The sequence below is a fragment of the Danio rerio genome, chromosome 7 (assembly GCF_049306965.1).
Source record: "Danio rerio strain Tuebingen ecotype United States chromosome 7, GRCz12tu, whole genome shotgun sequence".
Lineage (NCBI taxonomy): Eukaryota > Metazoa > Chordata > Actinopteri > Cypriniformes > Danionidae > Danio > Danio rerio.
In genome coordinates, this window is record NC_133182.1 from 49488478 (window position 1) to 49514168 (window position 25691).

The following is a 25691-nucleotide window of genomic DNA, read 5'->3' on the forward strand; positions in this document are numbered from 1 at the left end:
TATATATATATATATATATATATATATATATATATACATATATACAATGCTGGAATACGGTCTCAATCGATACTGAAATTTTACATACATACATATACATACACAGTTGAAGTCAGAATTATTAGCCCCTCTTCAAATTTTTTTTTCTTTTTTTTTATATCTCCCAAATTATGTTTACGAGAGCAAGGAAATTTTCACAGTATGTCTGAAGATTTTTTTTCTTCAGGAAAAAGTTTTTTGCTATTTATTTTATTTTATTTTTTTAAACTATGTTAAGGTAAAAATTATTAGCCCCTTTAGGCAATAGTCTACAGAAAAAAACGTAGGCCAAATAGTCTGCAGAACAAACTATCATCATACAAAACTACTTTTACCTGCCTAGTTAACCTAATTAACCTAGTTAAGCCTTTAAATGTCAATTTTAAGCTGTATAGAGGTTTCTTGGAAAATATCTAGTAAAACATTATTTAATTTCATCATTGCAAAAAAAAAAAAAAAATCAGTTATTAGAGATGAGTTATTAAAACTATTATTAGTACCATTAGTAGTATTATATGAACTATAAGCAAACTATTAACTATTAGCTTTTAGCTCAAAGTATTAAACAGCTGCTTATGAATGGCTAGTAATACAATAGTTGGGTTTAGATGTTGGGTGTGTTTGGGGTGTAAAATAAGACCATAGTTTCTAAGTTCTAATATACAGCCAATATATTGATAATATGCAGGTAAAACACCAAAAGTTAAAATTGGAAATGTGTACTTACATTAAGTTTTGAGGTGTTTGGGCCCCCTAGCTATTTACAGTGTTACCGAAAAAAAATACTGGTTCCAAACTTTTAAATAGTTCTTTATATGCATACATGCTAAAAGAGAGAAAAATAATTGAATGAATGAATGAATGAATGAATGAATGAATGACTGAATGAATGAATGAATGAATGAATGAATGAATGAATGAATGACAAAAAAAATCAAACATACTCTATGAACAAAAAATGCATATAAGTGAATGCTCTAGTAGTAAGACATATGCTCTTTCTGGAAACAAGACACTAAAACTTAAGTGGCATCAATAAGTTATCTACTTAGCGCAATTTAAAACTAAGTGAGAAAAAAAGTAGGATTGAACAATGTTGTTCGACCGCAGTGATCTTAATTTTTCAGCAGCCTAATTTCCCAAGGACAGTGTCTAGATGCTTTTTTGTTAAATATTGAAACAAGTTTAAATTTATCAGAGTACAGATACATATTTTATGTTCAGGATTCTAACTGGCATTTTACAAATGTTATACTGCGTTTTAAATGTTACATAAATGTCATAAAAATTATTTGTTTTGTAGTAAAAATTGTTCAACATGCATACATGCATGCATACAGAAAGAAAGAAAGAAAGAAAGAAAGAAAGAAAGAAAGAAAGAAAGAAAGAAAGAAAGAAAGAAAGAAAGAAAGAAAGAAAGAAAGAAAAAAAGAAAGAAGCATTCATTTCCTTTTGGCTTAGTCTCTTATTTATCAGGGGTCGCCACAGCAGAATGAACCACCAACTATTCCAGCATATGTTTTACGCAGTGGATGCTATTCCAGCTGCAACTCAGTACTGGGAAACACCCACACACTCTCACATTCACACAGACTTATACACGGCGACCATTTAAGTTAACCCAATTCACCTACCCCACATCTTTGGACTTGTGGGGGGACGAGAGCACCCAGAGGAAACCCACGGAAACACAAGGAGAACATGCAAACTCCACACAGAAAAGCCAACTGCCCCAGCCGGGACTTGAACTAGTAACCTTCTTGCTGTGAGGCTACATCACTTACCACTGAGCCACCGTGCTCCCAGAAAAAAAATTTATGTATTATTTATTACTTATTAATTCATTCCATTTATATTAATTAAACTAATATATATTTTTTAATTATCAATTAGTTTCAGCTAAAAATCTTCTTTTGTAAATCATTCACTAAGGTTCTTTATTAAATTTAGTTTTAATTCTGTATGAACTACCCCTTCAATAAAAAATAAAATGACGAAATAATGCCTTCATTTAAAGCATATTTTCATCAAAAGAACTTTATGTATACAGCATAAAAAAATGAAGAGCTATATCTGGCTATAGTGCTGTTATGCGAGGAGCAGTGGGTAAAGATCTATGGTGCATTGATGTGCAGGTCCAGAGTCTTACCCTGCAGAAGCGACGTTGCGGTCGTGACTGTCTCTGGGACACCGTCTTTGCTATAAATGGACTGCAGGAACTCTGGAACACAGTCATTCTCGTCTGTGATGATCACTCGCACCTGTGAGAAACAAGGCGAAGAGAAGCCGGAAGGCACAAAAATAGATGGGTGAGAATTTTGAACACAACAAATGGGCAGATCACAATATCTTGGTAACTTAGCACATCACTGAATCAAGAAGGCTGAGTTTTCGAGAAAGCCTTGCCAAAAAATCTTGTTTTAACAAGCATTAAAAGCCGTGTCCTTTCACTCTACATTACCATCGTCCTGTTTTATCTTGGCCTTTCTTCAATGCAGATTATTTAGAGTCAAACTGTTTTGTTCTTACATAACCAAGCATCTGCGGCTGAAAATACAGCAGTTCTGAAGTAGCGCAGAATTTGAACACAAAAGTTCAAACATCCTCCAGTACCACATGCTATAGCTCTTTCACAATTTGTTCCAAAAGCATCAGGGAAGCTGAAAGAGGCACCTAATGCCTCCCATAAGACTGAATTAAGCTGAAAAGTTGCTGTCTGGAGGAGGAGAAAAAAAAAAAAAGAAACACTGTGTGAGTGCTTTTGGCCTGACACTGTTGCAGAAGCTTCCCGGCAGTTGCTAAGTGACTTTAATAACCTACTCACTTCAATTTCAGAGACTGGATAGATGAAAATAGACAGACCTAGTCAAAAATGGTCAAAATTGTGACAACAGTTCACAGTCTACAACATTAGTAAGATTTTAAGCACTATCAGAGCCCACCTTTACAAAATTACATGAAATAAAATGCCTTTGTATGTGATGGTGTCAAAAAAAGAAGAGCTGCATGACAAGATCCCTGAGGGAAAGTTGTGTGATCTAAGTAAATGTCCAAATCATTTTTATATAGTTTGCTTTAAGAGGATATATGAAACAGCTTTCATTTTTCTTATTATTATGTGGGTAGAGAAACTAATAGCCAAAAGACACTGTATAAAAACAGAGATGAAAACAAAACAGAATTTGGGAATATAGGTAAGACTCAATTTAGCCCCTCTCAAAAGTTTGGGAGGAATACAATTGATTCTTAAATACAGTGAACCTCCACCCCTTCCCATAAGCTCTGAATTTACCCAATTCAAAATGTTACCACTCAACTGAATGGGTGTTATCAGTGGTTTTCAGCTGATTCATATGGGCAAGTAGGGGCCATACTGGTAGGGTCAAAAGGCTGTTATCATACATCCACATGGTTAATCAGCTATACTAATAGAGAAGACTTCAGATCTGTTTTTACATTACTGTGGCAGTTGGGTTAGGGTTGGGGTAGGGGTAAACATTAATAAAATATAATTAATAGGACATTTAATGAATAAAATAAATAATTCTCATGGTTAATGTGCTATACTTTTAGAGAATAAAATAATCTATAGGTGATTAACCATGTGGATGGATGATAACAGTCTTCTGAGCCTACTAGTAGGTGCAGAAGGCCCCTACTGGCCCATATCTATCAGCTGATAACCACTGATAGTGGCCATTCAATCGAGTGATAACATTCGAATTGGCTGCTAAATTCCATATTCTGACTATCTTCATGGAAAAAAAAAGAGTACTTGAGTGTAATTAAGTAATGTTAATCTATATATAAAGCGTACTTCATTCTATGTAACTGTAAGTCAACTTGATCACTGCTTAGGAATAAGTTTGCTCACTTCTTATGTCAATGAACAAGTAAAGACAAAATACTTTTCTGTCAGTATTAAACAAGTATATTTAAGTGCATTGTTCTTTTCTGATAAGCCTGAATGTCTACTTTCTTAGTTTTAGTTTAAAGAAGTATTTAAATAACTTGAATAAGCACAATTATTATACGGGTACAAATCAGTACCATCTGAACTAGAGAGAGGAGTTTTTGTTTTAATGTCCTTGATGTAATTACACAGTAATAAACATGTTTAATACACAGCTCAGAGGCTTTTACATTCTTGGAATGAACTATCTATTTTTAACTGTACATAATTGTAATTATCCATTTGTAAACTGATGTTAACTATTTATTTTAAGATATACCAATAGCCAGGGCCGGCGCATCCATAGAGGCAACCTAGGCGGCCCTATCCTCAGTAATGTCTGCGACACCTCTCTCACCACCCGCGTCCTCAGTTATATCCGTGCCTAGGGCGGCAGAATAAAGAGGGCGGGGTTCGCGGAACCTCCCTCACCACCCGCGTTCTTGGTTATATCCGCAACCCCCATGATCTTCACTACTTAGATAACCGATCACTTTCGTCTTCACTTTCGGGTTGAGGGCTGCATAATCGTCCTCTGCCTAGAGCAGGCGTTCAGCTTGCTCCCGCTCTGCCAATAGCATTAGTGTTAAAACCAAATAAAGACTGTGGAAACAACTCGAGATTTAAATCAAATCAAAATGAAAACTGAATTGATTGATTCACTGAAAAACCCAGAGGAATACACACTTATGTCAAACAAAAACACTATCATACACAGTAAAGTTTTATTCTAAACAAACTTATATTATAGCATATTTTATAGATACAATTTTTATTATTATTTTAAATAAATGTTGTGAAATGATAAACAAAAAAAGTCATGACAACACATTTATTTTTGTTATTTGAACTTATCTCAAGTTCATTTTTTTAGTTATGCAAAGTAAACAATTAATTTTTCAAAAGTTTGTTTATTGTAAGTTGAGATGATTAGAAAAGTAAATGTTTAGGATCTTGTTAGCAACAAACCTCAAAATATTTTCATTTATGTTTAACAGAAGAAAGAAACTCACTTAGGTTTGGATCAACCAAAGTCAAGAGTAATCGATGTCATTCTTTTAATTCCTGTGAAATTTTTAATTCACTCATCTTTTTGGAATCTATTTAGCAACACAGCTATATGAGTTTTAACACTAATAAATGTTGACAATTTTAATAAACATAAAAAGGCAGTAATATTAAAACTGGCATATAAATATTTATACATTAAAACTTTATTCATTCATTAATTTTTATAATTATAAATTTTTATATATTAATTATAATATAATTATTATAATTAATAATTTGCACCTGCACCACCAGACATCAATTTGTTGAAATAAACACTGCATCAAAAAGACAAAGATTCGTTATAAAGAACAGTTTTGCTTAAAAAATAAAATAAATTTAATGTAAGTTAAGATGATCACAAAAATTAACTGTATTTATTTAAAATAAAATTTATTTAAAAAAAAATATACATATTTTTTACAGTGTAGAAAAAAAAGCATCCTTTTTATACACCTTTTTAAAATATCCTCAGATTTTCCATGTCTGTGAGAACCCTAAATACTCTGACTAAATGGGCCAACATAATTAATGATTCAAAGCCTGCTTGTTTTGCACATTGTTAATTATATCATTTTAAACCGTGCTTTTAGTTAGTTTGTTGTCAGCAGGTGCTTTAACACAGGTGTTTAAGGTCTCAAAAACTCCATGGTGAGGATAAGCTGCCTTGTGCCAGACAAACCAACAGGCAGATATCGCTTTGGACCACGTACATCTCAAGCATGTCTGTCTTTGTTTGAGTCTGTTTTTTCTCTGCATGGCCTCTTGCTCCCCATCTGCAGTTAGACACACTGTACCCTGCATTGTTTTGTGACATTCCTGAACTAATAGTGGGGATTTTTGGCTGGCCCGCCTCAGGCCAGGACAGATGTATGGATCACTGAGCAGCCAGATCAAGTTGAGATGAGGCGAGCCTGCATCCTCCAGGGGAATGTAACTGTAAGAGGCAGGAACGGGACTGCTGGCCATCTCTTTGATTTCAGCTAAATTGTTGCCCTTGCATTCCCTACAGTGCCACAACACTCTTGTTTATCTTTTCACTCGAAATGACCATATCCTCAGTACAGGGCATACATATTGTGGATATTTCGCCTTAACTAAAAGAGGAGTTACAGATGTATTGTTTAAATGATAAGAAGTTATTCATTATTATTTACCACATAATTTTACATAAATGCAAACCCCCAATGCTTAACACACAAACATCAATCAGTGATATTCTGCAAATATGGACAAGTAAAATGACGCCTTCTTAACAACACCAAGAAACAACAAACTGTGATGATCAAACAATAACAAAAATGCAATAAACAACAAAAATAAAGTCAGCAAGTGGTAAAACAATATGATTATAACACCCTAGCCGCATAATTTATTCATGCTGCAATGCTGGGAGTTCGCAAATCAGCAATATCTCTCTGTATGAAACTGTTTATTCAGACAGCTGCGATTGGCTAGTTGGGACAAGGGGATTTTTGCTGGTCTAATGTGCAGTAGCTGCAGTATGACCCTGCTTTCAAAATAAAATGATTGCTCTTTAACTCCCTCTCTCTCTCTATCTACAGAATGTGTTGATAATCATTATTGGATTAAATTATTAATGGTAATAATAAACAGATGCATTCTTTGGATGACAGACAATATAAACATGATATCATGATAGACAACTGTTTATATTGTCAATCTTTAATTTATTTTTATTTTTTCCCCATACATGTGCCGTTTCAGTGTACACTGAAATACTGGTGAATTCACTTTGGCACAATATTTCACTACTATACATTACATTTTGAGTAAACAATCCCCTTCTGTTACAAATTTAATCTTACTCTTGGAAGAAACAATGCTATTGAAGATAATGACCAAAAGATAATGAACCATTTGCTGAACTTTTTTAAGGTGGTCATGTGATATATATATATATATATTTTTTTTTTTTTTTTTTTTATATATATAACTACTAAATAGCTAAGGAAATTACAGGATTTTAACTGCTAAATTGGCAAATTCACAAATGATGTCACTGAAGGTAAAACATCCTGTTCACAATTACTTTTCATATTAAAAAATACATAATTTTGTGTGTTTGTTCACCAAATCAGTGATATCATTTGTGATTTTGGCCATTAAAGAGTTAAAATCCTGTAAGTTTTAAAAATATTTAGTAGTTTTGATCAGGACTGAGGTTGATTAACTGGTTTATGCAAAAAAAAAAAAAAAAAAAAAAAAAAAGCATTTTTACAGCAGTTTAATTTAGTGGATGTTTTCATCCTGAACAGCTATTTAGCAACAGAGCTAGATAAGTTTTAACACTAGAGATGTTTACAATTTTAAGAAATTTAAAAGATAGTAATAATAGAATTTACATATTAGTATTTATAAATTGTATAAAACCTTATTCTTTTATTCAGTTTATTAATTCCATTTCCAACTGCACCACCAGACAGACATCGATTTGGTAAAAGAAACACTGCATCATAAAATAAAATAAAATAAAATAAAATATATATATATATTTTTTTTAAATAATTAACACTGACAAGAAATGTTGCAGTTAAAGGATGTTTAAATCTCCTGTTGTTTTATAAATCTAAATACACCATTCGCCCTTTAGGTCTAAAATACACCTAAGGCCCTTTAGGCCTTCATTCAAAATTTAAAGTACATTAGCTATATGCTAGCTTAAATCTATTTTGCATGAAGAAACAACCTCTTCATCACTACCTCTTTGAATGTTGAGGTTTCCCCTAACAGTGTACATCACCATGATCACCACTCATTTTTTAATAAAGTTATTTGTTACTCAAAAGATCAAAATATCTGATTTCCCAATTCATGAAATCTATAAATCTAGTGCATGTTCACGTTTTTGTATTCACCTGCAGCGCTGACACTCACCTCGGCAGCACTACTCAGACTGTCCTGGTTCTCACTGGCCCTCACCAGCAGCAGGTAGCGGTGCTGATCACTCTCATAGTCTATAGAGCGGGTCAGACTGATCTCCCCCGTCTCAGGCTGGATGCTGAAAAGACTGCTGGGATTGATGAGCAGGCTGTACGTCACTGGCTGCTTTTGGAAGGACACCGCAGGAGTGACAAGAAAGCTGGGTGAGAAAAGAAAGAGTCAGTGTGACTATTATTTTGAAAATGGTGTTACACAAGCAAGCAAACAATAATGCCCTCACGGAATCAAAATGTATACTATTTATTTGTGTGTTAGCAAACACTGCTAATCTTGAGGTTAAGTTAATCTAGAAAAAAAGGATTTTGGATATCTGAAAATCGTCTAAAATGACATGAATTCTTTGTTTGACAGATTGGGAAGAATATGACTAATCAGTTCTTTTCGACCATTATCTTCTTTTCAATAATTCAACTGGAAATATGTCACTATATTAAAGTCAGCATCAGTTCACGCCAAATTTGAAAAAAAAAAATAATAATTAAATAAATAAATAAAATAAAGTTATTAGTGCACCAAGGACACTTGAGCTCACTTACGAATTAGTATATTCAAGTGCGCTATTAATGTACTTATTTTAAACTAAAATATAAGAAAAGGATTTTTTCAGTCTACTTTAAGTACTTCTCTGGAATCATTCAGGGATTCTTCTCAGAAATATACTTAAAATTGCACTGTACAGCCTATGTTTGTTATTGACATACACTAAAAACAACAATTATGCATTCTATGTACACAGAGCTTATACGACATGCAATATATTCATGGAAACTATTCCAGCATATGTTTTACATGTTGGATGCCCTTCCAGCTGCAACCCAGTACTGGGAAACACGCATACACACAAGTATTCACAAACATATACTCAATTTTATTTACCCAATTCACCTCTAGCGCATGTCTTTGGACTGTGGGGGAAACCCACACAGGAGAACATGCAAACTCCACCCAGAAATGCCAAATGGCTTAGATGAGACTCGAACCGGCGAACTTCTTGCTGTGAGGCAACAGTCCTAACCACTGAGCCACTGTGCTGCCCCTATGTTCACGTTACTTTACTTTATTTTACTTTACTTGATTTTACTTTACTCTGTCAAAACATTAGATGTTTGAACTGTCTTAACAAAACAAAACATGCAATAGCATATATTAAAAAAATAATACTTCAGTAATAATAGCTGAAAGCGAGGACCAAAATAACATGGGATGAAAGTAATAAAGCGATTTTCTCGAGACCCTGACAACATTTGCTTTCCAGGCTATAACAGTGCATTCAGCATGCAAAATTTCTGTTTTTAAGTACAGAAATTAAATTATTGTAGCAGTTCTTTTTTTCCTTATTACAAGTTGTGTTTCACTTTTCATGTGTCACAGCTAGGCATGGGCCAGTATGAGATTCTGATGGTATGATTACCTTCATGCCCTTGATATGCCCTTCATACAAAAAAGTTTGTGCACCCATGTTTTACATGAAGAATACTTAAATACATATACTTTAACATTACTTTGGTATACTTCAATAAATGAAATGAAAGTGTGGGTTTATTGTGTATTTGTTTTTTGTAAGAGTTCATCTGGACATCCATTTCACTCAAAGAAACTGGTCAAGGTTGTATGCTTTATATTCACACACATTTAGTTACAATCGCTTGCAAAGCGACTGTGAGTAATTGAGCGACTGTCTGTTGATAAAACGATGTAAAGACAAATGGAAATTGATACAGCAGGAAAGAAATTTGCCACAGGTTGATTGATCTTGTGGAAAAGTACAATAAGCAATTTCCTACCACAATTTATAGGACCAAAGTACATACAGATCCGGTAATCAAAGGCATGGAAGAAAACAGAAATTCTAAAGAAGCAAGAGGAAACGTTTTTTTTTTTTTTTTTTTTTTTTTTTTTTCACATCAACAATGACAGATTGGATATCTCTCACTAAGAAAAAAAAATCCTCCATTTCGATTTTCATTGAAGGTGCATCTGTCTAACTGATCACTGTTATTATCACTTGCTTTCTCATTGTTCGTACTCACTGAGTTAAATCATGACAAATGCTTAAACTATAGCGTCTGCAAAAACAGAAAACCCAACAATTAAAGTGTATCAATGTAATTTTTACATTCAAGTATTATCAAAAAGACCAAAACGCAAATATTTACAAACACAGTTAGCAGAGAGATCATTACAGCTAATTATTCTAACACTTACACAATCATTTATATGGGGTAATTTTCAATTTACATATATTAAAACATAGCAGTCTATATTTTACTTAATGTGTTGTCTAACTCGTAACATCTACAAACGTTTACAAGTATTCAGAGACATTAAGATATCATTTGGACAAGCAAACTGGATTTATAATGCAAATAATAAATAACATTATGGAAGTGCAGATTTACAAATTAATCCGGTGAAACTATTTTATTTATAAAATCACATTTGTTAAGACTTTTGATCCATTCTGAATCATAACCTTTCATTTTGGGGTGACTTCGAAGTGACTTTAACCAGGCCTATAAAATATGACCGTTCATTACAGTACAAAGCTGGAAGGGTCTGTTTTTTACTTCTGTCACTCATTTCCAGGTATTCTGACACATATTTGTAAATTTTTAAAGTACAATTCATCACAGTTTCTGTTTTCAACTGCTTACACACATTTTCAAAACAGTGTCACCTTTTTTTCCCAAAACTCTACACACAATTCCCAAAACTGCTCACACAAAATGTCTCACACTTCCTTTAAAATATAACACTGCATTCAGAATGCTATACACACAGGTCAGAATGAAGCGTTTGCATTAAATGGCAAAGACTTCTTTCATAATACTAAATGCCTGGACATACTAGTCGACGCTGACTTGATTTTGATAAGATAAAAGTTCTAATAATCTAGTCTTCGACTCTAGGACATATACTGTCCGTATTGTATGTGTGTGAATGAGAGTGTATGAGTGTTTCCCAGTGATAGCTTGCAGCTAGAAGGGCATCCACTGCGTAAAACATGAGCTGGTTTATTCCGCTGTGGTGACCCCAGATTAATAAAGGAACTAAGCCGAAAAGAAAATAAATGAATGAATGAAAACTAGGTTGAATTTTTAATGGTTCTGATTAATACATTATGTTATGAGTGCATAAATATAGACCCTTAATCTAACCATCCCTAACAGTTTACACAATCTGCCGTTTGATTATATTTATTTATTTATTTATTTTTAAATCTATTAGAAAAAATAAAAAAATCATTAGTGGCAATCATAGACAACCGCATTTAGACAGGATTAGAATTCTCAGAGGATCACTGATTTTGTAAGGTAATGTTCTCATTTTCTCTGGACTTATTACAGCAGTTGTGTGTAAAAAAACAAAACAAAGTTTTGGCACATTTGGACAGGATTAAAATTGCTAAGCATATCTATGAAATATCACAGATTTTACTAATGACCCACTGGAAAACTAGTCTCGCCTGAATAGGGCTTAAGATTGTTTTTTGTTAGGAGCTAACAATAGACACTGTTATAGAGTAGCTGCCAAAAAAAGGCAATGAAGATCATATCTGACTCTAAAAGTTTTATTAAACCATCAATATTCAAACTTGATTAAGGTTTTTAATGACAAAACATTATACAACAAAATACAACTTTCAGTGGTGGTCATGCTTCTAAATTTTTTCTGGTGCTCCAAAATTTTTGAAGTAGGGAGCAACGCTTCCACCAAGTAAAAAAACGTGAATTCCGTCGGCGCCAGTGGTGTAGTGGTTAGTGCGTCGACACATGCACTCCGGTGCTCATGGCGACCCGGGATCGATTCCATCCACGGTCCTATGCCGATCCTTCCCCTCTCTCTGCTCTCCATGCTTTCCTGTCAATACTCTCTACTGTCCTATCAAAAATAAAGGTGAAATCCCCGAAAAAATAATTATAAAAAAAAAAAAAAAAACGTTAATTTCAAGGCCTGCAAAAGACAATTACTTGTTATTATTTATTTATTTATTTATTTATTTATTTATCCACTGTTCTGTCATTTATTTTCAGTGTAAAATTATTACTTATTTTTAAAATATTAAAAAAAATTTATACAGTAAATTTTTAAACACAAAAAGAGAACTATTAATAACTATAAAGAGACTATTGTTTGTTTTTAATAATATTATTTTAGTATTAATCAGTTACTGAGCAGCAATAAATAACTTATTTTAAACTCCTTATATTTAACTCCTTGTAAAATATACGTGATCATTATTCAGACTATAATCGTACAACAAAAATCTACAATCGTTGCATTCCTACCTCAGATATCGCTAAAGAAACAACTCAAAAACATACTTTTACTCTACCAAAAACACCTCTGCACACATTAGATTTAAAGCACACACATAGCCTATCTTCATCAGCATAACATCAATATGTCTGGGTGAAGTATGATTACTTCTTGGCTTGACATCACTTTCGGCCACCGTTGCAAATAATATTTTATGTGCGCAATTAACTCAAACCTCGCATTAAAGCAGATTTTAAAGTAGTATTAATACAAAATGAAACTTGTAACGATATAACTCATCGATGAAAGCTTTTTTTACTTTATAATTTACCATTTTTCTGTTTCTTGATACATTCAGGCACTGTGAAATAAAGGGGAGCATTATGATAATCACACAGTCAAACAGCCAAGGTTGACGTAAATGTGTTTCCGTAATCCCAAAGAAGCTTAACGGCAGACAGGCAGATGAACAAAGGTAAATGTGACTTCCTTTCAGGTGTTATTGCTATTACAACTCCTTTCCCATTGGCAGAGTTCGCCTGTTGGCTTGTTCTGCCTCAGCTGTCTGGCAGAGACCACAGCGTTTGTGGATAAGATTAACGTCACCCCATTTTGGTGCCATGAGCAATATACTTATCCTAACATTAGCTAGCTAACCGGATCTTTGCATAGCTATGGATGAAGCCAACCCGGTTCAGGAAAGATTCAGTGGCGGTTGCCAAGCCAAGTTTAATAAAAGCAACAATATGGTGGAACTTCAGGTATATGTGTGTGTGTGTGTGTGTGTGTGTGTGTGTGTGTGTGTGAGAGAAACAAAACGCAACATGCAGTGCATATTTAATGGCATGCAGCTGCCATAAGTGGATGTACATGTAATAGGCACTTATTCCACATGGAATTAGGATCATTTTCTACATGGCGAAACCTGATTTAATACATCTACGTAGGGCAGGGCTAATCATTCTTCCCCGAAGCCACATCAGAATGACTCATGCAATATCAAAGTGCTACACAATTAACGCAGACTGCACAAAGATACAATAATCAAAGGTCTAATCATCTCATATACATGAGAGACCACGATTTAAAAAAGAAATGGGGGCTTTTATGGTATATATTACCTGTTGTAATGCATGGTTAGCCACTGAGGGCTGTCTATACTGCAGACCAAAGATCTGATGTTCATGCATCTTTAATGCATATCACAGTAGCCTGACATAGTCAAAGATCATTATTTCATGAATTTTGCATTGTATAGTAGACGATGACTCACAGCAGAAGCAGAGGGCGCGTAGATGGCTGTAAGTGCAGCATGATCCTGTTTCTATTTGTTAGCCTGATGGATAAGCAGCATTCTCGCAGCGTGGGAGATGCATTTAGGGTGCGCTAGAATTACACTATGGAAATAAGATTTGCTGCATTTACGAGATTGGCTGTGTGCGCCCTATGGCTGTACTCACGGCTGTCCTTCTGGCGTGTTTTCTGGTATGGGAATGGTGTAAGACACGTTGGTGAACTGAGGAGCTCTCGGGCCTGCGATGATGGAGAGTACAGCAGGAGGACTGCGGCTGCCCTGCCGGTCTGCAGCCACTACTGTTAGAAGATACTCTCTGTCTCTCTGAAGGGGGAGGCCTGTTGTCCGCACGTGTCCGTTTTTCCTGTCCACTTCAAATCTTCCATCACCGCCTGTTGTATGACAAAAAAAAAGATTCAGCTCAGAGGCTTAATGATGACTTGGTGCAGCAGTTTTATACTGCAGTCCCGGGGACCCATCACGGCACATTTAGTATGCCTCTCTTATCTGACACACAGTTCATGGAGCTCTCTGCTGACGAGCCGATGATCTGAATCAGCTGTTAAATAATGAAGACATACAAAGTGTGCAGAGCACTGGGTACTGAGGACAAGAGGTGAGAACCATTGGCTTAATCAGGCTGAGAGCGTGCATATATCCAGCACTAACTCAATGTGAATTGGTAACTTTTTTTGATTTAGTATTTGTATGAATTTATATGATCTCATTTGTACAACTTATAATGTAATGAACTCTTATGAAATCATACGAATTAGCCACTAAACTTACAAAACCTAAAATAGTAATGTTTCCACCTGAGATATCAGGATGGCAATATTTTTCAATATTCTTCAACTGGTTAAAGTTTGTTAATCCATTAGTTAACATCTGACAATTATGTAAATGTTTATAAATAAATATTAAATAAAGTTAGATTTTTTTTTTTGTCACAAACTTTTCATATATGTAAATGAGCGTATTGTGTTTGTCACATAAAAAATATATACAGGTATATCAAAACAGGTTTAAATAAGCGGTTACTTCTACTACTAAATGATTCTTGAGCACCAAATCACCAAATGATAAAATTTTTGGTGTGCATATTTGTCTTGTTTCAAGAATAACAGAAAAAAAAATACTTAACCTTTTTGGATGATATTTGGTCAACAAGTACAATACGTTTTTACTACCAATTAAGGTCAAATAAATAAATTTCAATATGTTACACAGATACTATCCCTGCAATATGTTTATTAATAAATAAAAAAAGAGACATTTCACCACAATGTTCTTTTTGTAAAACTGAGCCTGAAAGTTTTTTATATCTACTTTGTACTGATGATTTTTGGAAACAGGTTTTAGGGTGAATTTTTGATTCATTTTACAAAATAATTAACTTTGATGAATGCATGATTCGCTTTTTGAATTTTAAAACTGGCTATGACAATGCTTTGAAGTTGATCATTTTTCTTGGGAAGTTTCACATAAACAAGGCAAAAATAAGGTCAATTACTCCCTCCTTATTTTTTTTCTGTAAAGATTTATTTATTAAAAATATTTTATAATTTCATTTATTTACACAATTTTGGGAATCCGATCATTGATTGTTTTGTGAAAAGATTGTGGAAAACCCTATCTGTAAGTGAATTTGGAAACTGCGATAAACAACTAAATGGAAAAAATGGGATTTTTAATTTTTTTTAAATATATATAACTCTGGTATGATTTAGTTTGATTACAGCACAATAAATAGATACATTTGGTTTAACATAACACTTTGCAAATCATTAGAATATAAGGCTGTAACAGAAGCATGTTTTCAACAATAATTCAAAATTAATATATGCTTAATTAATTATATTAGTTTTAAAACAAAATAAATAATGCTATCTAATGAAAAAGGTCATTCATTCTTTCTTTCTTTTATTATATTGCTGTAAAAATATGATTAGAGGAGCACATGAAAGTCTGACACTTGAAAATAATAAGACACTTGAATAATTTAATTTAGACTTGTGTTATCAATTGAATGTTGAAAAGAAAACTTTCTTTAGTAAACTGATGTGACTTCTCATCACAGAATGAGGTAGAAATTATATTATTTATTGTTCTATACAGTGATAAAAGCCATGTTAATTAAAGTTATTAATATACATTATTATTTTGAAAATATATGAGAAGACCATATACTGTTGCAATTATCTTGAGGTTTCATCTGTCAAAACATCTCTATCTGCATTTAGCATATACAGTGACAGCTGGACACATTTGTTCAAATAAGGAATTTCTGGAAACTAAAGTGTTTAACTTACTTATGATCTTTCTGTGCGAAAGGTCCGTTTAGTCTAGTAAGAGTTTAGCCCTCCATAATTGTTCTGGGTTAATATGGGTATTTCATATGAATATTTGTTAATTATCGGGTTCCGTATTTTGTTTTCTGTTTATTTAAGGATGTGAATTGCATTATGGAATCTTTCTCTCTACTCTGTTTCCTTTCCATGTTGAAAATTCAACTATATAGTTTTACAAAATGACTTTTATTGACGTTTTATTTTATTGACGTTTCATATAATATATAGAGATAACTATTTGCAATGTCAATAAAATCACTTTTTCAAACATTTCAAGATCAAAAGCTGTTGGGGGATAGATCAAAATTTCATTATACAATTCAAAAGATAAGCAAATTTTATAAAAAATAAAAAAATGTATAAAGAAAATAACATGAATAACAAAATACAGAAAATTGCCATATATATATATATATATATATATATATATATATATATATATATATATATATATATATATATATATATATATATATATATATATATATATATATTAAACACATTTAATATACTGAAACTTGTAATTTTGGCTATTCAAATGTAAAATTAATGTAAACGCAAGACAAAAACTATTTAAATTCAAAATATAATTGTTTAATAGAATTTTTGTTTAACTTGTAACACAGATTTCTTCATGTAAACAACATACCCACAATAAACCATCAAGATCCTGGCTTGACAGCCATATTTATTAAAGAAATTATAACACAGGCATGTTAATAACATTTTAATTTCAAAACAATCAATGCCAATAAAGAAAACATTGATTTCCATGTTGGATTCTAAGTGGACTGCAAAAAATTGCCAAAATACAGGAATTGCAGATATGGAAAATTAAAAATTATAATAATAAACTATTGAATACAAACTGTTGCACTCATTGTAAAGTTTTATTGCTGTGAGTTGAGAACATTAATTATGAAGTAGAAACAATTTTGCTTAATCCTCCTTTACATTCATCCAGTTGCTAACACTAGGAGTATCCCGCAAGTGCACAGAGACTCCCAAATGCCCGCAAATGAATGATAATTTCTCGCAAACCGGTCATCAAATACATTGCACAGTTGATGTTGCCATCTCTGCATCTCCTGCACGCCCCATACCTAAAATAACCCCAAACCATGGTTTTTGATTCACCAAACTTGACTAATTTCTATAATAATCTCTAAGAATCTAATAGGTCTTCTGCAGCATTTGTGATGATTGGGATGCACTTCCACAGATGATTCATCTGAAAATCTACCTTCTGACACTTTTTTCAAATGATCAACTAGAAGTCAAGTTATTATTTGTTGCTCTTACAACTGGAACCAACAACAAAACTTTTGTCAGGTAGTGTATATGCTGCTTTAAGAATGTTGAATATCAAGAAACATTTAGTTTAAAAATAGTGATCAGTAACAATCTGCTTACCATCAGACAGGAAGTACTCCACCTCTCCATTGATACCTTCGTCGCCATCTCTTGCTTGCAGCTTGTAGACTAGTGTGTTTGGTGGAGAAATAGCAGAGACCACGCTCAGGTAGGGGAAAGGGACCATCATCCATTCTGGGGCATTATCATTTACATCCATGACCGTCAAATCCACTCTCACCGTATACCAGTCTGGACCTGAAAATGCACATGAACACATTCAATTAATCTGAGCTGTACTGAGAAATGTGTGCAATTGAGAATTACAAAAAAAGTCAAATAAAAAATAAAAGTAGGCAAGCAACAAAAACAAGTTATTTTGAAATACCCCAATGGTTCATTTTAATTGGTCATTTTGTTTGAGACTTGGAGAATAGACTATGCATTGGCACTGCGTGACTGTGTCATGATATGTCTCTTCACAGCAAGCCCTAAGAGCAGTTTCAGAATCTTAGTTTTAAGTTTTGATGTTTATTTTTTCACCGAAGAAAGTGAGCTACAAAACATCACAGATGCAGACACATTTACATGCAAGTTGGAGAGAATGGCAGATACTAATGAGTGGAGTGTTTTCCTCATGGCAGCACTTGCTACGTTTAGCTGCTGCGTCGCCTCATTAAACATTCCTTCTTTATCACAATCATCGCCTTGCAAAGCGACAGAACCAAAAACAGTTTCGATGCACATTTACGGACACGGTAGCATCATGGAAAGGCATGAACAAAAAAGCAAAAGGACCAAAAGACAGCCATAAAGCAGCAACATCACACCACTGTCTATTCTCCCTTTCATGACTTTCAGACTCTTTCAATTGCCCTTTCAAACACATCTGCCCATTTCCATTTTTTTTTCTTTCTTATGAAATTCCTCCCTTGCCCTCACTTTCTCCCTGAGAGAGGTATAAATAGTGGGCTGTCTGTTAGAAGATGTGTGGAGTGACAAAGTCACGAGCTCTTTGATTCCCCAGGTGATTGGCCCTTTCATTGGCTGTGACAGCACACCTGCTGCTGGGGAGACAGAGAAAAAGAAGAAGAAAAAGACTGAGCGAGAGAAGTGGGAGCTGGCGAGGGAGGCTTAGAAAAAGATTAACTTAAGCTCTAGGATCAGATCAATATAAAATGATTATTAATAATAGATTAATAGATAGAGGAGGCAGGCAAGAGGAATCCATATTAAGATCAATATACTGTATCTGTATATATATACACACACAAGAATGTGAGAGATAGAGACAGAGAGGAACAGCGAAAGCGAGAGAGAGCGAGCAGAGGCATTGAAAGACAAAGCAAATCCCTCAGGTGTGTCAGGAGTTTCTCTCAGCTAATCCCAGCTCATAACAGGCTATAAGGTCACTCCGTTTTGTGTATACAGAACTAGCTGCTCATAACCAAACATGTTGACTCAACCACATCCACAGCATGTTTTCCAATGTATGCACAGGTCATTACAGACAAGGACAGAAGAGACAGATAACCTTTGCAATTGAAACAAAAAAATAATCATAATGATAATACCAATAGGCAAACACTAACAGTTTTACTTCTATTTACCATACCCTTCACGTTCGATCGGGCGCAGCCATTTGAATCTTTTTGGCTCAAGGCGTCAGGTCTCATTCATATCCATTCATTTATAGGCGTTAAAAAAAAGTTTGTTATGCTGCTTGATGTTACAAACGTATATTTTCTAATAAATTATTCTGCTTTTTCTGTATAGCCATCTACACTCTTGTTTGTAAAGCAAGTAGTTTGACCGTTTATTATTCTTAGTCATTTCTCCCATAGGCAACTGAATCAGAAGTTCTAAAACAATCACAAAAAATAGGGCATTTCCATATACAGCCATATCACACTGCTTTGTGATATTGCGTTTATCCAACAGTTCAACAGCATAATTGTGTGTTTAAAAAAGAAAATCAAATACGGAGAGTCTCAAAATCCTTTTGTATGAGGAACTACTTTCTTCCGCCACTCATTAACATCTGTAGCTGACGTCAGAACAGCAGAAACCATTGCCAGTTCACAAACGTCACTTTAGAACTAGTATTTGAATGATTCTCTAGCGTAATGTCTAAAGTGATGACAAAACAGGTGATTTTGCTGACATTCCAAGACTATAAGGCTGAACGCTAGATACCCTGAGATTCCCCAGTATTTCTCTGTTTCTCCCAAAAAAAGCCAAAGCAATGCAAACACTATCAGATTACTGTTTTGTTTGCGATAAAAGAAAAATGCTTAACACATGCAAGTATTTCTTCTTTCTTTCTTTTTATTAAACTAGTCTGCAGCAATGACAGCATGAGACATATACTGTATACACACTACACACTCTACACTATGACAGCATGACAGTAAAAGCTAGCGTATCAAAAACTCGAGTTTAGCTTGTCTGTCCACAAATCATTTTTTCCCAAATTAAACTCAAATATTCCATCACCTTACATATGCACCAACAATGCTTTTCTTTCTTTTACCCTGTTGCCTTTATTTGCAAATATACATTTCCGATTTGTCTGATATTGCTTGCACTTCTTTAAGTGAATATGGCTCCCCCCCCCCCCTGATTTATTGCATCAGTCAAATGTAAAACAGACTTGATACCCTCCGGCTCTGCCTGCTGCTACAGTAGCCACACTCAAAACATTCACTATTGGCCAAACTGAATATGATGAAAAGATTTGTCTTTTAATGTTTTGAGGGGGATTAACAAATTGTTGACTTATTTATAGTAGTCTGAAATACACATTTAACAGATATATATGTATTAAATTTTTGTAAATAAAAAAAAAAAAATATATATATATATATATATATATATATATATATATATATATATATAAATATATATATATATATATATATATATATATATATATATATATATATATATATATATATATATATATATATATATTTCTTTCTTTTTATTTATTTACAAAAATTTAATACATATATATCTGTTAAATGTGTATTTCAGACTACTATAAATAAATCATTCTCACCCATCCACTTATATATAAATAATTCAATTTAGTTTAGTTTATAATACAACAGATTCAAAGATAAAATAATAAATAATATGAATAATGAATAGTAATAAAAATATTATAATTTAGATAATACAAAAATAAATTATTACTCTTATTTATAATATTAATTTCTTTATTAAAAAGGAAGAAAAAAAGTGTTCTCTCATGCAATAGCTTGTGAAATGTCTTGTATGAAAAATTGCGTGCAATGTTCCTGGTTTCTAAATCTCTTTGGATAAAAGCATCTGCCAAATAAATAGATGTAAATGTACCATGTAAACAATCTCTAATCTTCAATTTTGTTGTGACACAAAAATGGCAACATGGGTGGGTGGGTGAGTGGGGCAGAACTCGATGCTAAACAAAAAAGTATGATTTTTCCCAACGCAGGATAAGTCTGGCAATAGTACAACAACAGCTTAACATTACATAACACTTGAGTAAAAAAAAAAAAAAAAAAAAAAAAAAAAAAACCTAAAGCATTGGAAATAAGAATGGGTGAGCCACATTTAAAGCCGATGTATAAATAGGTCAACTAACAATTCTATTGTTGTAATATCTAATGTAAGAGCAGGAGGTTAAAAGACTGCTCGGCAAACTACACCTCATAATAATAATAATAATAATAATAATAATAATAATAATAATAATAATAATAATAATAATAATAATAATAATAATAATAATTTCGCCAGTACTGGGTTGCAGCTTGAAGGACATCCACTTTATAAAACATATGCTGAATAAATTGGTGGTTCATTCCGCTGTGGTTACCCCTGATGAATAAAGGGACTAAGCTAAAAGAAAATAAATGAATGCATGAATGAATTTATAAATTATGATAATAATAATAATAATAATAATAATAATAATAATAATAATAATAATAATAATAATAAACAAGTTGCAACAAAAATAATTTTGTCATAATGTATAGCAAATAACTGCTGTTGTCTTTAATTGTGGGAAGATGTTGTCTATTTTACACCAAAAAGCTATGATTATACTGTGCACTTCTATGATACATTGAATCCAGCCATCTCATGAAAAATTAAGGAATATATTCATGTATAAGCATTAGCATTGATTGAATACTCAGAGGGAGATGATACTGCCCTTACAAATCAATGAAGCTGTCAATACTGGAAGTGTCTACCTACAGTACAATACAACCTACACTGCACAGCAGATCTCATTTACGATTTAGCACATTTCGAACATCACACAACCTAACCATATTCTGCCCAAACCTTATGGAAACACGTTTGCATTCCCCTCCAAATCTATATCAACTTGAGTTAAAGCACATACTCTTATTCCAGCATGAAGTGCGAGACCTCTGAACCAATCAGTGACCGACTACATTCTCTTTGCCAAAAAGCAGAACAGTTTTGCTCACCCTGATGCTCCCATAATCACAACGAGAGCATCGGGTGCCTGAACGAGGAGCTGCTCAACGTGACCCACCAGTCAGATGTAATCCCAGTGTGAGAGATGGATAGAGGCACTGAGGGTCTTCCAGCGAGAAAGAGGGGGCTGCTGAAGGCCTCTCTGGAGCTCTGATAGATGGATGGAAGCCCTGCCAGAGCCAGAGGGCCATCAGCGATCCTGTTGAGCAGATATAGTGGATAGGCTTCTCTATAAGTTCCTAAACTTCCTTCCTGCTCACTGTACCGCTACAGCAGCTGGTGGTTGCAGATACACAGACAGCGGAAGACATGCGTTAGAGATTAAAAAGAAATATTTCACCTGGATGATGGCAAACAGATGGGAATGATGGGGGGGAGGGGACACTTTTGGGTTTAGATGACAGAATGAGAGCGGGTTAGAAAAACATTTGTTATCTATCCTCAAAAAACTGTAAGCAAGTCCTTTATAAAACAAAATTGTCAAGAATCTGCCACTTGGGTCTTGTCAATTCTTGTTTTGGGGGCAGAGTCCAGACACTAGTTCTATCCTGTCTTGTGTGTTGGGCTTGGAAGTTTTCTCAAGTTGAGCACTCATTCTCTGTCATTGTTTGTCTTTGTACAGATGCCGTCTTGGCTCAGACCATGCGCACTTACACTTGATGCAGGTGCGTGAGGTCTGAGCGTGCTCAGGACACAAGCTCTCGTCCTGGTGTGTTTATTGTTATATGATAAACAATAATAATAATTAATTAAATAATAATTAATTAACCTGAAAAGGAAACAAATTAGAGCCAAAAACAAGAAGAGAATAAATAATAATATATATTAAATAAAATGAAAATAAAAAATCACAATAGCATATCTTTCATCTTTTAATATTGCACATATCATCCTGGTGTGTTTGGTGTTTTGTTTGTGGCATGGCATGTTCGTTCCCACCGCTCTGGTCTAGTTGGTTTCTGTTTCAGTTGGCGCTGGAATCGGAGCATGCATGTTGCATTGGTCGCGTGCATGGTCAGTGTTTTTATTTAAAGTGTACTTGTGTCTTGCGCTCAGTTTACATGTTTACATGTGCCGCATGCTTTAGTGTCATGTTCATGTGAACACGCGGTTAATGAGTTATCTCATTGGCTGCATGTTATAGTCTTGTTTTATGTGGTTTTAATCAACGGAAGTTGAAAACGGAACGGTCAAGCCGGACACTTCTGGGCTCAAAGTTGCAGCAGTCATGATGACCAATCACATGGCATGATCATAATTTAATATGATTTTTTTTCATAACAACAAAATATTTACAGTACAAATAAAAAAGAATACATTCTCTACAATCTATAGTTCATTTTTAAACAACAAAGGAATTATGAAATAAATGTATATTTGTATTGTGTATGTGTGTGAATGAGAGTGTGTGGGTGTTTCCCAGTGTTGGGATTCAGCTTGAAGGGCATCCGCTGCATAAAAAAAAAATGTGATAAACTGACAATCATTTGCCCAGCAGTGTTCAGAGTGCACACTCCCTCCAGCCACAGTCATTGAATGGAGTGACACAGTTTTCACACTGGACTTGGAAAGCACTTCACTATGAAACCAATTTACTTCAATGCACTATGCAAAGGCCAGTTTGTTGCTCAATGACTGAAGCACAAGACCAGCAGACACACAAGCCATGACCAAAAGTTCAAAATAGCTCAATATTCTGCTCTCTGTATAGTCTGCTCATGAACGCCCATACATATCTATGCATTAACTGCAATCACTCACTGGAAAAGCAAATTCTGCTAAAATTAGACAATGACAAGGCATTTTTTTTATTTGTAGTATACAAATAGTAGTATACATATAGTTAATAGTCAAAGGCTGTCATTAGTCAGGGCAGTTGTTCTCAATTCCGGTCCCTGGCCTCCCCTGCCCTGCACATATTGTATGACTTCCTTACTTAACACATCTGACTCAGATCATCAGCATGGGTAACAGAGTGATCCTTCTCTGCCAAATATGAGAGACATACAAAATGTGCAGAACGTGGAGGCCTGAGGACCAGAATTAGGAATTACTGAGTTAGGGTATTCCCGTGTTATGTGGCGAGATGTATTTATGTAATAAACTTACAGTACATAGGCTATACATTTTATTAAAAAAATGGCCTGTTACAAAAATTCACCATTGTTTTACCTCATATTGCAATATAAAAATAAACTGCCAAGGCAAATATCCAATCTCTCACTGTTTGCCTGCAATTTAACTAAGGTCTACAAAAGTCTTAATGGTGTTTTTAAGTGGATATATGAAACCATCATTATTGTACAAAGTTTGCAAAAAGTCAGCAGCTATTAGAGATTTGATATAAAAATAAAAAGTAGTTTCACAAGTAGCTTACTTCTAGGCAGTGCAATGTGATGAAATGTTGCCACAAAAAAAAAAAGGGGATAAAATAATCCTGAAAAGTGTGGCCGCTAAGTGACCCCTTCCTGGCTAACAAGACCGGAAACAGAAGCAAGTAATAAGTGGAAAAGCCAATGTGGGATTAATATAACATACAGCAGCACTGGAACAACCCTGAGGTTGTTATGGAAACGGAATTAAAACCACACTCGGACAACAGGAAAGAGAAAACACAAGCTGCCAAATGACTGCATAAATCAATGTCATTAAAAGACAAGAATAGCGGTAAAAAAATGGCTGTGGATCAAAGCTGCAGAGGAAGAAAATTAATCAGCATTTAGAGATGGGGGAAAAGGGCAGCAAAAGCATTTAGCTGCAATGTTTCCCCGCCTTCTTTATGGTACTAAAGCACAAGCTCGATAATCTGCAAGTACATAAAGTAAGAGTAACAACATACAGGCCCACACAGGAGCCTTTTACACATAGCCCAGGGACAGCTGTGGTCTAATGGTAAGAGAGTTAGACTTGTGATCAGAAGGTTGCAAGTTCAAGACACGGCAGGGGTTGTAGGTGGGGGGAGTGAATAACCAGCATTATCACCACCCTCAATAACATGGCTGAAGAGAATCCCTTGAGCAAGGCACTGATCCCTCAACTGCTCCCCATGTGCTACTGCTCGCGGTGTGTGTTCACTATTGTGTTTATGTACTGAATGAAGTATTGATGTTTTCTGAGTATGGGGCACTGTACCATTTTTTATCATCCCTAAATTTCACAGCTTAGAACATAACTTAATAAAACTACCTCACAAAAAAAAAAAAAAAATTGATGTGAAGCTCTTTTTTTGATCCAAGTAAAACTCAGTTATGTCAAATCCTTAACCACTTGCACTTTGCACATCCCTGTAACTCACTGGGTTACAGGGGGTGCAGTTCATATATACAGGCAGTTTATACATAAAACAACAACAAAATTATTTAATTATTACACATTCCTGAAGTAAAAGATTACAAAGCTGCAGTTCTGTCAATCTTTGTTTAAAAGATAGTGTTGCAAGTTGCAAATATTAATTCATGTATTTATTTATTTACTTTTAGATACATTGTACTTTAGAAAGGCTCATACTGTACAGTATGTCCAGATTAATGTACAATCAACACTAGCTGGTTTTCCATCACCCTGTGCTCATGTACATTTTGAAGTTTCCAGGTTACCAATACTACACTGCCTGACCAAACACTCGTCATCAATCCCAATTCTAAGAGCAACAAATATTAATTTGACTTTAAGTTGATCATTTGGAAAAGTGGCAGAAGGTAGATTTTTTTCTCATAAATAATCAGTTAAACTGCATCCCATTCACCACAAATACTGCAGAAGACCTATTGGAACCTGCATGGACCCAAAATTCTCAAAAATCAGTCAAGTTTGGGGAAGGAAAAATCATGGTTTGGGGTTACATTCAGTATGTGAGAGGGCATGTGAGAGATCTGCAGAGTGGACGGCAACATCAACAGCCTGAGGTATCAAGACATTTGTGCTGCCCATT

At 34.2% G+C, this 25691-nt stretch overlaps 1 protein-coding gene across 1 annotated transcript in view; it reads right to left on the minus strand.

Moving 5' to 3' along the window:
- si:ch211-186j3.6 overlaps nt 1-25691 on the minus strand; it is a 435691-nt gene that overhangs the window by 261972 nt on the left and 148028 nt on the right. Inside the window, exons 2-5 of the mRNA XM_001920953.7 lie at nt 17324-17521; nt 13726-13951; nt 7940-8144; nt 2189-2300 (exon numbers count right to left, since the gene is read on the minus strand). Of these exons, the coding sequence (XP_001920988.3) occupies nt 2189-2300; nt 7940-8144; nt 13726-13951; nt 17324-17521 (741 nt within the window). The remainder of the gene's footprint in view (nt 1-2188; nt 2301-7939; nt 8145-13725; nt 13952-17323; nt 17522-25691) is intronic.